Below are 14,006 nucleotides of genomic sequence, written 5' to 3' on the forward strand. Positions count from 1 at the left end.
TATTATGAGAACAGATTGGTCTAATGTCAGTTGAACAAATGTCTGATATGGTATTAGAGGACTACCAACATGCGTAATGGCACCCTCCGGTCTTGTAATGAAATAGCGATTCACCAAATAAAATGCCAAGAGAATATGAATTTTATTAAAGACACGGAGGCTAACATATCCGGCCCTGCCATCCCAATCTGGTGGGATCTTTTTTCTTGCTTACATTAAAAAGAAAAAGAAAAAACATACATTGGTAAATAAAGTATTTAAAAATGTAAATATTTATTTGCGTGTGTAAGTGATTACCTTTGCATTTGAAAGTAATACTCCAATGGCACAATGTCTGTTATTAGTTACACCGTTGCGGTCTACTCAATCCTCGTTTAACAAGAAAGGAGAGAACAACTTTTGCTTTTTAAAGAGAAAGATTGTTCAGTGCATGGACTATTTGGCCAAAAGAATTTGGATGTTCTGTCTAGAACACAAGATCAGCTTGAGAGAGTACTTACCGGGGGAAAACAATCGCAATAGATTGGAAATTGAGGTAATTGAAAGACTACAGCGACTGGAAGCTGAACAAGAGCTGCTTCAGAAGTCTCGGTCACTTATGGGGTCCTTTGGAGGTGGATCTCTTTGCAAGCAGGTGGACATTTAATTGAAATACTTCAGCTGGATGCCCGACCCAGGTGCTCAGGCAGTCAATGTGTTCCTGGAAGGGAGCCCGAGCTGAAGCTTTTCCCCCTTTGCAATGATCCAGAGGGTTCTCCAGAAGGCAAGACAGGAGCAATGCTCCCTGGTACTAGTAACTCCTTTCTGGTCGTCACAGGCTCAGTTCCCCATAACCTTGGTATTGTCCTGCAATATTACCTTGCTTCTACTGGCAGAGGAAGAACTTTTAAGGACGTAGATGGAAGAGAACACCCTCCGATTTAGGCTGTAATTTTGAACCTTCTTGCCTGGAAAGTGTCAGGAGATTTAGTGAGATGTCAGGTCTTTGAGGAAGGGCTAATGAGCTCCTTGAGGAATCCTAGGCTCCACATACCCACTATAGATACAATGGAAAATGGAAAACATGGGTATACTGGTGCTTGGAGAGGGACTTGGATCCTGTGGAAGCTCCTATAGTTGAAGTGGTTAAATTCGTAGTAGAACAGTTTGATAGGGGCCTTAGTTATAGGTCACTTAATTGTTACAGATTTGCAATCTCAGCAGGACACGCAGTAAGCAAACGGTAGAAGCATTTGGAAAAATATCAAAGTATGTGGAATTATTAAGAACATTAGGTTAAGGAGACCCCACAGACCTAGATAGGAGACCCTTTGGGACAATAAACTAGTCCTGGATCTTTTCACAGCATGGCATACCTAGTATCAGATCTTTAGATTGGAAGATACTTTCTATGAAGCTAGCTTCTCTTCTCCATTTAATTTCCTGCTGTTGTGTATCGGATGGTATAGCTTTAGTGGTAAGTAGCAGGGTTCACAACGCCTTTGGAGTGATATTTGAAATTATTAGAAGAAATATGACTATGTCAGACACAATTTTTTATACTAGGTTTGATTCTTTCAAAATGTTGTGTGTAGTGGGTACATGAGAGATTATGATTTCAGAATGAGTGAGCATCGTTCTGAAGGTGTTAAGCAACTACTCATCTCATTTGTGAAACCTTTCAAGGCTATAACGTCTGCTTCGATAGCAAGTGGATTAAATGGACTATGAATTTAGCAGGTGTTGACCATAAGAAGTTTTAAGCACACTCTATGAGAGGGGCTATGGCTAGCCAATCCTTCTGGAAAGGTGAAAGATTAGAGGACATCCTTATGCCTGCTTATTGGTCAAACTCCAATACCTTCGCAAAACATTACCGTAAACCGATCGAGCACATGTCAGATGTGGTTTTACAGGACTACCAACATGCATAATGGTAGCCTCCGATCTTGTAATGAAATAGCAATTCTCCTAATTAAATGCCAAGAGAATCTGGATTTCATTAATGACTCGAAGGTTAACATTATCCCACCCTCCCTTTCCTGGAGCCAATTGAAGGGTTTGGATAACGACAAATAATAAAAAAAGAAAAACAAAAACAAACAATACAAAACTATAGGAGGTTAATAAAGTGTCAAATTTTAATAATTCAAGATTGTTATATGCGTTGTATTTGTTTATGTGCTATTTATTTTGAATGTCCTACACCTATACAGGATGTTCGAATAGTCCTCTTCAATTTCAGATAATTCTCAATAGTTTGTGTCTACGTATCTCCATCACCTGGAAACCTCTACGAACGGACGCCTTCTTTCCTTGGTTCTGCAATGCAAGTTCTTCGTTGTTTGAGGAGTTTCTTAATTTCCTGTTGTGCCATATCATTTTTGGACTTTTCATAATACATGGAGAATTTTGGACCGCATTCCAAAGAGGCAGATTGTATCTTGCTAGGATTAAAAGTCAATGGGTGGCTGAATGTGGAAGTAATGGTGCTATCCAGCTCATAAAATAGTGTGAGTGGGTAGGTCATCATGTTCCTTGCCTCAAGTGTCGATATCTATCTGGGCAATTCTTCAGGACCGTAAAATGAAACCAAATCTTCTAGTAGTTCGGGAACACGTATGTAGCATTAGCAAAAGGTAACCTAATCATACAACCAAATCCTAACAGTAATGTATACTTGGGGATATCTAAAACCCGACTCAAGTTCAGTAAACTACTGACCCCTTAGGTGATGGCAGAGACCAAGCTAGCTGTGGAACAAAAAGTTTTTTAGTCACTAACCCATGCATTTAGTGAGACACGGTCAATCACTCACTTATACAGTCAGTCACATACATACGAAATAATTCCTTTAGGCACTTATAAATGCATTCATTCTTCAATACACCTTGGGATAGATTGTATATATATATATATATATATATATATATATATATAAAAAAACATTTACATTTTATAGAAACACACATTCACTGGATGATGTCATTTGAGATGTCATCAGTGATGTAATATGTGACATCAGCAGTGCATTGCGGGCGCGCGAGGTGTAGTTAGCTAAACTAACTATACAGGCGAATTTCTCTGGTTTTATATGAGTCAAATGTTCAACTAACTAGAACGTCCCTGAAACCTAGGGAATTTTTTGTGAATTTGTAAGGTTTCTTAAAGGCTAATTCCGAACTACAATGTCTGTAAAACCTAGGTTTTTTTCAGTGAATGAATATATATATATATATATATATATATATATATATATATATATATATATATACTGAAAAAACCATAGGATTCACACATGTTATAGTTAGGAATTAGCATTTAAAAAACCTTGCAAATTCACTGAAAAAACCATATGTTTCACACATGTTCTAGTTAGCAGGACACTTCACTTGTGAAAAACCAATGAAATTCCCCCGTTATAGTTAGTGCAGGCAACTATAACTCACGCGACCGCAATCCTCTGCTGATGACGTCAGATATTACATTACTGTATTTAGACACTTATTTACCCATGTCTTCTTCCATTAATTTTTAGCTATACATATATTACAAATATTTTTTTTTCAGAAAGACACATGTCATCAGTGATGTAATATTTGACGTCATCAGCAGAGGATTGCGGTCGCGTGAGTTATAGTTGCCTGCACTAACTATAACGGGGGAATTTCATTGGTTTTTCACGAGTGAAATGTCCTGCTAACTATAACATGTGTGAAACCTATGGTTTTTTCAGTGAATTTGCAAGGTTTTTTAAATGCTAATTCCGAACTATAACGTGTGTGAAACCTATGGTTTTTTCAGTGAATTTGTACGGTTTTTCAAATGCAAATTTTTTTGGGAGATTTTTGGTAAAAAATAATATCCAACCTATGTATAAAATAATATATGTACTATATCCTGCATTATGGAATGGTTAATTTTTTAAAAATTAATGTTTACATACAGTTGTACATCACAGTTATTATCTTCTACAACTCTTGAAACTTGTATTTTTTTTATGCATTTTTTGACGTGCGCGTACGGTAAGCTGACGCTACGCGCTCCGTACGTCATAAGTACAGTGCGCTTCGTGATACGTACGTGACGTACGCGTACACGCATGCGCGTTGCGCGGAACCAACGTTGCGGTTACGCGGGTGCGTGTAATGCGCATGCGCGAGTGCGTCCTACGTACGCGCTCCGTAAGAGCATATTTACGTCACGTGTGCGCATGCGTACTTGTTTACGAGCGCGTACCGTAAGCTTACGGAGCGCGCACGGTAGATCATGTGATCCACAAAGAACACTTTTCATTGGTTGAAACTACTTTCAGTTATAGAAACTTCCCACACCACACCCATTCCCCTCATTACTGCTTGAGATCCCCTAGGAGAAGGAGCTGAATTGACATTGAGATACAATGGCAGAGCAGCAGTCCTCTTCTGAGAGTGAGCCTAGCAGCACCATCATCAGACAGAGAAGGAGGAAACAAAAGGATTCTTTTGTGTGGGAGTATTTTACTTTTCCAGAGGGGCAGAAAAAGGTCAATGCTCCATTGGTCACTTGCAGACTTTGTGAGCGTGTTTTATCTAGAGGAGATCCAAGGAAGAAGTATTCCTTTGGAAATCACTCTATGATGAGACACCTTAGGGATAAACATCCCAGGACCTTTGCTCGACATACTGAAGAAAACTTCAGTAAGTCACCGGAGCCCAACCTCAGAAACTCAGCCGAGTACATCATCGGCAGCTCAGCTGAGCCCTTCCTCTGAGGTGGGAGCATCACCTTCTTCAGCTCCTCTGGACATTAACCCTCGATTTCGGAGGGTTTCAATGAGGTGTACAACGTGTTGTGGTCTTATTGTTTTTGGGGAGACCAGTGTTTCCCTTATTAACAATAAGATAGACCAGCACGTTTGTAGACGTTCATAATATTCCCATTCTTTCTTTCCTCTATCCCTGTATTAACACAACGGCTCTTTTAAGAGCTAACCTTACCTCACAATTTTTTTTATTTTTTTTTTAAGCTTACCTTTTTGAAAAAAAATGTTTGCCGTGCGCGTAATCGCGGAATAGTTACGCGAAGTTCGCGGAATTTTTCTCACGGAATTCTCCCGTTTACGCCGTGCGCGTACGCTACGCGCATTCCGCGATTTTTTGGAAAAAAATTAAAATTAATTTTTGCCCTTGGGGGTCCTTCTGGGACCCCCTGACAAAGGCTAGGGGGTCAGGAACTGTCCACCCTGCCCCCTTTTCACGTTCTCCACCTTTGTTTTTCACCCCCTCAGACTGCAAGAGACAAAATGGCGGCCGACACTTCCTGGTTTCGACCGATTCGAATGTTTACTAAGAACAACCAATCACAATCGCGCTCGTGCACGGCCGCGTGCGCGTACGGTAAGCTTACGGTACGCGCTCGGAGCGCGCCTATAGATATATATATTGATTTAAATGCTATTTTCTCAGGAAATACTGAACAGATTTACACGAGACCTTCAAAAGGCACATCCCTGACCTGAGGGCTACCTCTCTGCCAAATTTCAAGTAATTCTGTTCAGCCGTTCGGGCTGTAGCTCGGACTAAAGGTCCTATGGAAAAATGCATGGGCAAAACGCGTTTTGGGACCCCCCCTTTTTCTCAGCCCCCGCTTGACGAATCCCCCCCGAGACTTTCAGGGAAGGAGCGGAGCGCCCCACCTATTTTGAGAATTTCGCGAGGATTCGTCGATCGGCGCCAAAGTTATTCCAAATAGAATGTTGCGTATTTCCTATGGAAACACGGTCCTAACTATCTACTGGCGACCGCCAGTAGATTATATATATATATATATATATATATATATATATAGTAACTTCTTTGGGCAGAAAACGGATACGGACCCAACTCTGGTGCAAAATTAATTTATTTTCGTGCAAGAGGTCGCCATGATGCGTTTCAGCCCTTCCCACGGGCCTTGATATCTATCTATCTATCACACACACACACACACACACACAATTAATAGAACAGCAAGTTGAATGCTTGTTGAGGAGATTTCCAGGTCAGTAGACAGTTTGAATCCATGCAAGACTCAGCCTTATATCCTCAAGGTAGGTAAACTATGTACCAAATTTGGTAATGGTAACACCTGTGACTGCTTGAACTTAAAACGGAAGAATTGCAGAATGCAGCATAACATATGTAACAAATATTAACCACGCATGACATAAAACTACAATATTTATTGTTTACAGTTAAAAAGGGCTGCAGGTCATGAAAAGCCTCACAGGACTACAGAACTAAACTACTGCTAAATTTGATGTTGTGATTCCATACATATTTTTGTTTACTTTTTCTTAGGATGACAAAATCTTGTGTTACTACCAGATCACTATCACTGCCCCTTAATAACATACCAGGTGGGGCTTCGATTAGGTCTTTGGTTGTGCTTGGGGCGTTGCTACTCCTGATGTGTTCTGTGAATGAGATGAGATGAGATTAAATGAGAGTGTTCGCACCCAACTCCACATTATGGCTAGCTTTCACCCAGGTGGAACTGTTAGGAAGAGAGTAGAGTCAAAAATGGCACTGTAAAATACATGATTAGGAAGAGTGTGGAGCCAGAGATGGCATTGTAAAACACAAATGAGGCTTGCCCAGCTCACATTGCCTTGGGAAGAGTAAAGTTAAGAGGAAGATACTTTGAACAGGACGGAGTGACCCTGCCAGCAGCCCCAGCCCACAAATATCCTCAAAGAGGTTAGTGGGGAAGTCGACTGAAGCCCTTCAGACCAATAGGCATTGCTAGTATGGCAAATATCACCAATACTCTGGCAGCACTATCTGAACAACTAAGAAACTATTAAGAGCCCCTGACACAACGGGTTCCATAGAAAACTCCCAAAATAACCCCCCCGCCCCAATTAAAAATACATCCTACATCTCTTGACAGCCAACAAACATTCTCTTAACATATCGAAATCAGGATGTAACTTCTAAGATGAAAGGCAATTCACCTTCAGGTACGAACACTAGGAAATGTATTCATAGTGCGACATACACATTTTTAAGTTTCGCCTGCACAAAACTTGCTCTGTGCTAGTGAAATCTCAAAAGGGGGCTCTTATTATTCCCCAATGCCGAATTACTATGTTCATTTGCTTTTGAGTGGAACTTTTTATTTTGGTAACTTCCCCTGGCTGCACGCATTTACGATACTTCTACTAAAGCCGTTCACACTGTTTAAGCCCCATTCACAGTCTAGATATGATATTTTCCCACAGAAAAGGCAGACAGCGTCTAACAGTATGCTGGAATGCTAGTTTTTTATTACTTAGTTGCGTAAATCAGATGAATTAGCCTTAGAACATTGGTGGCATTTCCTATTCATGCCTCAGTACCTTTTCTTTGCACTTTGTGGGCATTATCAGATTGATTTTTTCAACGCATTCTTTTCAGTCATTAGGATCAAATTCTAAATGTAATGAACACTGCACGTTAAAAATGAAGTCAATATACAAGAGTTGTGCTATATCTTACTACTAAACAGGCAGCCACAAGTGCAGTTACCTTGCAGACAACAGGGTCATTATCTGAATGGTGCAGCAAGTGCAGTGGCACTCGGGCCAAAAGTTCTATGGACCCCACTAAACCCAGAATATTGCTATCCGTTACTGCTAAACAAGACAGTCACCAGTGCATTTATCTAGCAGGCAATAGGATCATGATTTGAATGGTGCTGCAGGTGCAGTGGCAGCTGGGACAAAAGTTGTCAGAACTCCCCTAAACACTAAATACTGCTATATTTAACTACTAAATGAGCTGTCAGGAGTGCAGTTACCTTGCATGCACTAGGGTCATGGTTTTAATAGAGCAGCAGGTGCAGTGACACTGGGCCCAAAGCTCTAGGAACCCCTCTAAACATCAAATATTCCAATATTTTACTACTAAACAGGCAGTCACAAATGCAGTTATATTGCAGGCACTAAGGGCATGCTTTGAAAGGTGCAGTGACACCGGGACCAAATGTCAGAACTCCTCTAAGCACAATATTTCTATTACATTAATTATATTATGTTCCTCTGTCATTTTTCAAAATGTTGCTATTACTTGCCTGCACTATACCACTAGTAACAGCACAATACATTGTAAAACTACTCAGCAAGCTACAACTTAGAACCAAAAACAGCTTATTATTAATGACGTAGGCGAAACCTAACACATTTGCCAATGCTTGTTCTAATCTCCATAGCGTCACTTCACTTGCCAGACACACCATGTGAAGCTTCACTTGCCAGTGCTGCACTATACAAATCTCATCACCCAATTGTCGACCTATAATAAAAAAATGTGTTTGCTGATTTTGAGGAATAGCAATGCTGAAAATCAAAGTGCACAAGAATAAATATCTTCAGAATTAATAATCAGACAGATTCAAAGTTATATCTGCCTTCAAATTCATATAGTAAGTTTGCTAACATCAGCACCAAGCACTCCTATATTTGTGATCACTGTTTATATGGTATAGTAGTGTGAAACCTCCTGCAAACATCTGCGAAGGGTCGGCACTGATCACCCCTACGCCCCGGAGATCCCATTGGGTATGTGCACGGCCCTCCCCCACGGCGGGGATTGGTCGGGGCTGGCTCACTGGGAAGACCTAGGGATACAGATGGTGGGGGACCTGTACCTAAATGGAGTGCTTCAGCCATTCCAGGGGCTGCGGGACTCCTTCGGGATCCCGAGGGGAGACTATCTACTCCACGCAGCCCTGGTGGCAGCTCTACAAAAGCACTGGAACGCAGGACTTTCTGAACTGCAGACGGCTGCCGGCTGTCAATATGTGGTCATGGCGGCGGGTACAGTCAAGGCCATTACGTGCCTCTATCAGAGTATGGCGACGGAACATCTAGCCCCTTTGACTGCGTTGAAGGATAAATGGGAAATAGACATCGGGAAACCCATCCCAGATCTGACGTGGCCCACACTGCAGAGACAGGCCTGGAAGAGCACACGTAATGCCCGGTTTCAGGTGGTGCAGTACTTCATCTTGCATAGGGCATACTTGGCGCCAGCTAAATTATTTCAGTATTTTGGGGGCCCCACACCGCAATGCCCTCGCTGTGGGTAGGAGGGGGCTGACTTTAAACACATGTTTTGGTCCTGTGGTGCACTGAGCTGCTATTGGGGTGGAGGTCATCGATTGATTGACCCAAGTGACAGGGCGGGAATTGCGGGTGGAAATGGGAGTTTGTCTGCTGCTATGGTTTCCCCACACGCCGCGCACGAAAATCACGAGCAAGTTTTGCGACTTAGGGCTGGTGGTGGCCAAAAGAGAAATTACCCTACACTGGAAATCGAGGGCTGGTCCCAGCTTTACGAGGTGGAGACCGACCTTCACCAAATGGGCAGGTAGTGAGGGCACGCTCCGGCTGCAGCTAGCGCTGCGGGGAAACGATGAAAAGGCGTTGTCCATGGCACATGCATGGGAAGCGCTAGTGGTTGACCTCCAGGGGTGGGGGACAGCAGCGGAGGAGGGCACTGAAGCAGCCGGCAGAAGTGTAGGTGTGGAGAGACACCGGATGGATTGCACATGAGGGTGGGAGGGCTTTCCTTCTCCTTTCTGCTCTGAGCCTGACCATGGGGGTGGGGAGTAGCCTGCGGCCACTAACACGGCTACTTTTACGAAAGACTTATCCCGGTACCTGATGTTATGGCACACTGACATGTGGGTGGGGGGAGGGTGCATTTGCTATGGAGAGTGTTGGGGGACAGAGCATTGGTAGCTGGAAGTGGTCTACACTGTACTATGCAATGGTTTCTATCTGCGGGAGACGACTACTGATATGATGGAGATTGCGGATTGCAATTGTAATTGAGGAATGCAATAAAAATTGTTTTTGCAAAAAAAAAAAAAGAAACCTCCTGCAAACAATGTAAAGGCATTTTCTCTTGGTCAGAACTTGTTTTGTTGGAGAGCGGGGGAGGGGACTGCCAGACTCTTGCCAATATGCAATACAAAAAAAGTGTCTAAAGCACGCATTGGCATCGTAGTCCCTGGTACTGAAGGGTACTACTTCATCTGTGGGTGTACTCTTTATTAAAGAACAGAATGCCATTATTCACAGTGAAGCTATCTGACCCTTTGCTTCGATTGGAAGATAGACAGACAGACAGAGCCTCTCCCATTCAAGAAAACCACAAAGCCTACAATTATTTTACACATAAATGTTGCAGACATGTGCTTTGAACTATGGAATTTCTATTGCATCTTATTTAACCATGAGACATAAAAGTATCTTCTTTTGTATGAATATTAAAAACCGTAAAAGCGTTTGTGAGTGAACGTGCAAGTGATTTAACAGTTCACAGAAACAGTTCGAAGGACAACATTGTGGTTATCTTTTCAAAGTACGGCTTCCGCAGAATAGAAACAGCACCGCTCTATTTACATTTCATCCTGGGACCTTTGCGTCACTGAACTCTCTCGCTCGGTTGAAATAGCTTTCAAGATGACATTTTTTTTTTATTTTTTTTTAAAGAAGTTTACACTTTTGTATAATCAGGGACATAAGAGGGCTCCTCTTTTCCAGAAAGACTCCTAGCCTGAACACCTCAAGTATTAAAATGATCTGCTAAAATAAAGTATGGTTCGGGCGTCTTACCATCCTAGAGATAGGCTAGAAGACTCCCAACACCAAAACAAAATGTTCATCTACTACAAACATGTGAAACTGAGAGAAACACCATATTTTACTCTGCCAAGGCACTACACCCTCCCAAATCGCAATAAAGTACTTCGCCAGCTCAAACTTTGGCACTTCTTGTTGCCCTTGAACTTAAAGAAAACCTGTATCCAGGTTTTGTCACCAAACTCCAATAAAGCATTGAATCCATTAGGAACCCCATAACGCTTGTAATTGAGTCCTTACAGAATCATTATACTCCTCTTTTCCATGCCCACCCTAACAATGAAGCCACTTACCCTCCTAACAACCGTAAAATAAAATCACCAAATTCACAAAACGTCCTTAGCCAACATGACATTTCATTAGCTTCCAAATAAAACCACATTTCCAAGTGAGTAGGCTCTATTGGGCACAAAGACCCTTAGTTTATTTAATTTGACAAAAACATTTCCAATATATTTGGCTGAAAACAACGTCTCCTATTAAATAATGCCGAACCTGAGTTGCCTCAGGCTGAAAAGGGGGTAGAGGGGAGAAAGGTCTCCTGTACTTATGTTAATGCTGCTTGGTAGCCAGTATAGGCTTTAATTGAAGGAGCAATCGGTATCTTCACGGTGACAAAAATGTATTCTATTTTAGAGATACTGTAATGTTAGCAGTTGCGTTCTGAAATGGGCCCTTTTTATGTAAACACAGAAGGATAGTTTGACTGTAACCTACTTAAAATATATATTTTGAAATCCCTTGCTTCATCTTAAATGCTGAATAGTTTTACACATTTTGCAGCTATGTGTAATCCATTTTTCAAATAACGATACAGTTACAGTGCTTTTTATCAGTGGCTGAGGTCTTTTATTATCATAAATAAACTTCATTATTCCCAATGCACCAACCTGCATTCAAATCTGTGGCCCCATGGCTGCCCACACAGGATTCTGTGGTGGTCTCATAAACCAACAGGGATTTCGACTGCAACAGACTGCATTTCCCACAGCTAGACTTGCAATTGTTTTTAAATCTGGCCTAGACACATATTTAGCCTCTTGCCAGGTTCATGTTCTCCCACAAAGAAATGATATATATATATATATATATATATATATATATTACACACATACACACGGTTTTTTTTGGTAAACTCTTGTAAATCTATCGGTCTATTCACGTGCAATTTGCATTTTGCTTCCACCCACCACAGCCTATTTATAGCATGTGGCAATGGGTCAGCTCATTTCACCCACTGGCTCACTTTGTGAATTACAGCATTTGCTTTTGCCCACATGCACCCTATGGCTAGAAAGTAGTCCACTAGTAGGTCATTCTCTGTTTTCATGTCTGCTATCATTTCACTTTTTTGTTTATTTCTGCAAAACATCTTTTCAACTTTTTTTCAAACACGTGCACATCAGCTTCAAAAAGGCAGAAGAGTTCACTTTGTATTACTTTTACGCATATACGTTGTTTGCAACAAAAATAAAATAAATAAATAACAAAAAGACAGCCTTGCCATGGCCAAACTTATTGGCTCGGTCAAAAATTGTTCATTTAAGAGATGGGTTATGTTTCATAACCAATTATTTGTAGATAAAACGACAAGATTGTTACAGAATACGGTGTTCTTTTTGGCTATCTCTCCTCCCCGCTACAATCAATATCACACTTCAAACAATGTTTTGCACTCTGAACACTGAATAACCCCTTTTTCTCCCTTCAGTAGTAACCGTCCTAGTAAAGCCTTCTAACCACACTCAAATTCACAAATATTTTATTCCAGAAAGTAATAAACCACAGAAAGAGCCTTGTTCTCTACTAAGTACTCCTATAGTTCTTGAGCATCCCATCAAGTCCCGAGTCGCCCAATACAGCCAACAATTGCCCCAATAAAGCATCTACGCTTCCTAACACCTCGGAAGACCGACATGACAAGGGGAGGAGCCACTTGTGTCAGGGGGAGGGCCATCCCATGACGTCCAGGACCGTACGTACACAAGGTCCTGGTGACACTAGAACGGTGGACACTAGTTCCGTCAAACACCGTTACCGAACCCCGTCGCCTCTGTATTCGGGTACTCGTAAGCTGACACCTCTTAACTCACCTGCGCTGCCCTGTGGCGCCTGTGCAGCCTCCTCCCCAAAGAGAAGCCTGAAGTCCAGCTCTTCGCTGCCACCTCGCTCGGCGGTGGTCATTGGGGGTGGCGGGGCGCGGCCCCCGAGTCGGCTCAGGCGCTCATGGTGGTCTCCTCGCGCTGTCTCCCGTCCAAGTTCCCTGCCAAAGCCTACCCAGTTATCCCTACAACTTTCGCCGCTACCGTTCTCCGACTCCAGACCCTAGAGCCCCGCCCACCTACCACAAACGCTCTACTTTCCCTCCCGCCTCCTCCAATGGGATGCTAGTACGCGGTAACTCAGAACAGAACCGCCCACCTACTACCGACACTCTACTTTCCTCCTGCTTTTTCTCATTGGTCGCCTGCGATACCCGGGCCATGCCCACCTGTCCAGTACATCCTCCTTTCCCTCTCGTCTCTTATCGTTGGGCACGCTCACCGTTTACGTCACCGCCCCAGTCCGTACCATGGGCCCGCCCTTCTGTCATTGCATATCTCATACCCTCCGTGCGTATCCTGTTGGTAGCTGCTCCAGCTGTACGTCAGCTGGCCCTGTGCAGTATCCACCCCGCCTGCTACTCCTGTAAACCGACTTCAAGCGCTCATCTCAATTCAGTAGCAGCAGCAGCCTAAACTAAACTTGGGGTAGACACGCCCTTCTTCCGAGCCTCTTACACCGCACCCATTGATACAGAAGAAGGACAAATATTTAACGAATGAAAACTGAAGAAAGATATCAAAAGCCTGTACCAGCAAATTAAAGTAATAATAAACACAAACAAAACTACGAGCTGAGACTTAAAGTGTAAAGGCCGAAATGAAAGCAGACACAGAAAGAAGCAACGCAAAAAAGCATGGTAATCATGTTGCAAAATCGCCACGTTCTGTCGGTTTCTTAATTGAATACTTTCTCCCTTTGTAAATATATCTGCTAAGGTTCTGCTTGCTCATGTTTTGAGGGAGCTTATGTGTGACATGTCGACGCCTTATGTGTGACTCTATGAGTGACATGTAATTACAAGATTTGCATAGATGCCATGTTTCCCAGGTCCTGAGTGTGCCAGGGGTGGAGGGGGTCTGCCCTCCCGCTGTGCGCCCCACGCTAATGCCTAGGTTCGCGCGGTAATGAAAACCATTAACACGCGTGTATAGTTCCACGCGAACTGACGCTGCAGCTCCGCCTTCTTTATTATATAGGCGCGCTGACGCCGGCAGGGGCGGGGCTACTGAACGCCTATCAGCGGGAAAAGCTGGTGTGCCAACTGTTACAT

At 42.7% G+C, this 14,006-nt stretch overlaps 1 protein-coding gene across 2 annotated transcripts in view; it reads right to left on the bottom strand.

The window, feature by feature from the left end:
* The window catches only part of NFATC3 (nuclear factor of activated T cells 3), an 870,211-nt gene extending 856,861 nt beyond the window's left edge, over positions 1-13,350 (bottom strand). Inside the window, exon 1 of one of the 2 annotated variants that reach the window (XM_085638479.1) lies at positions 13,175-13,350. In XM_085638479.1, coding sequence (XP_085494605.1) covers positions 13,175-13,235 — 61 coding nt within the window. In that variant the 5' untranslated portion in view covers positions 13,236-13,350. Of the gene's footprint in view, positions 1-12,723; positions 13,009-13,174 lie in introns of those variants that run through there. The other variant, XM_085638478.1, reaches the window with a different exon arrangement.
* Between the last annotated feature and the right edge of the window lie 656 nt (positions 13,351-14,006).

The sequence above is a fragment of the Triturus cristatus genome, chromosome 12, assembly GCF_964204655.1.
Source record: "Triturus cristatus chromosome 12, aTriCri1.1, whole genome shotgun sequence".
In the NCBI taxonomy this organism is placed as follows: Eukaryota; Metazoa; Chordata; class Amphibia; order Caudata; family Salamandridae; genus Triturus; species Triturus cristatus.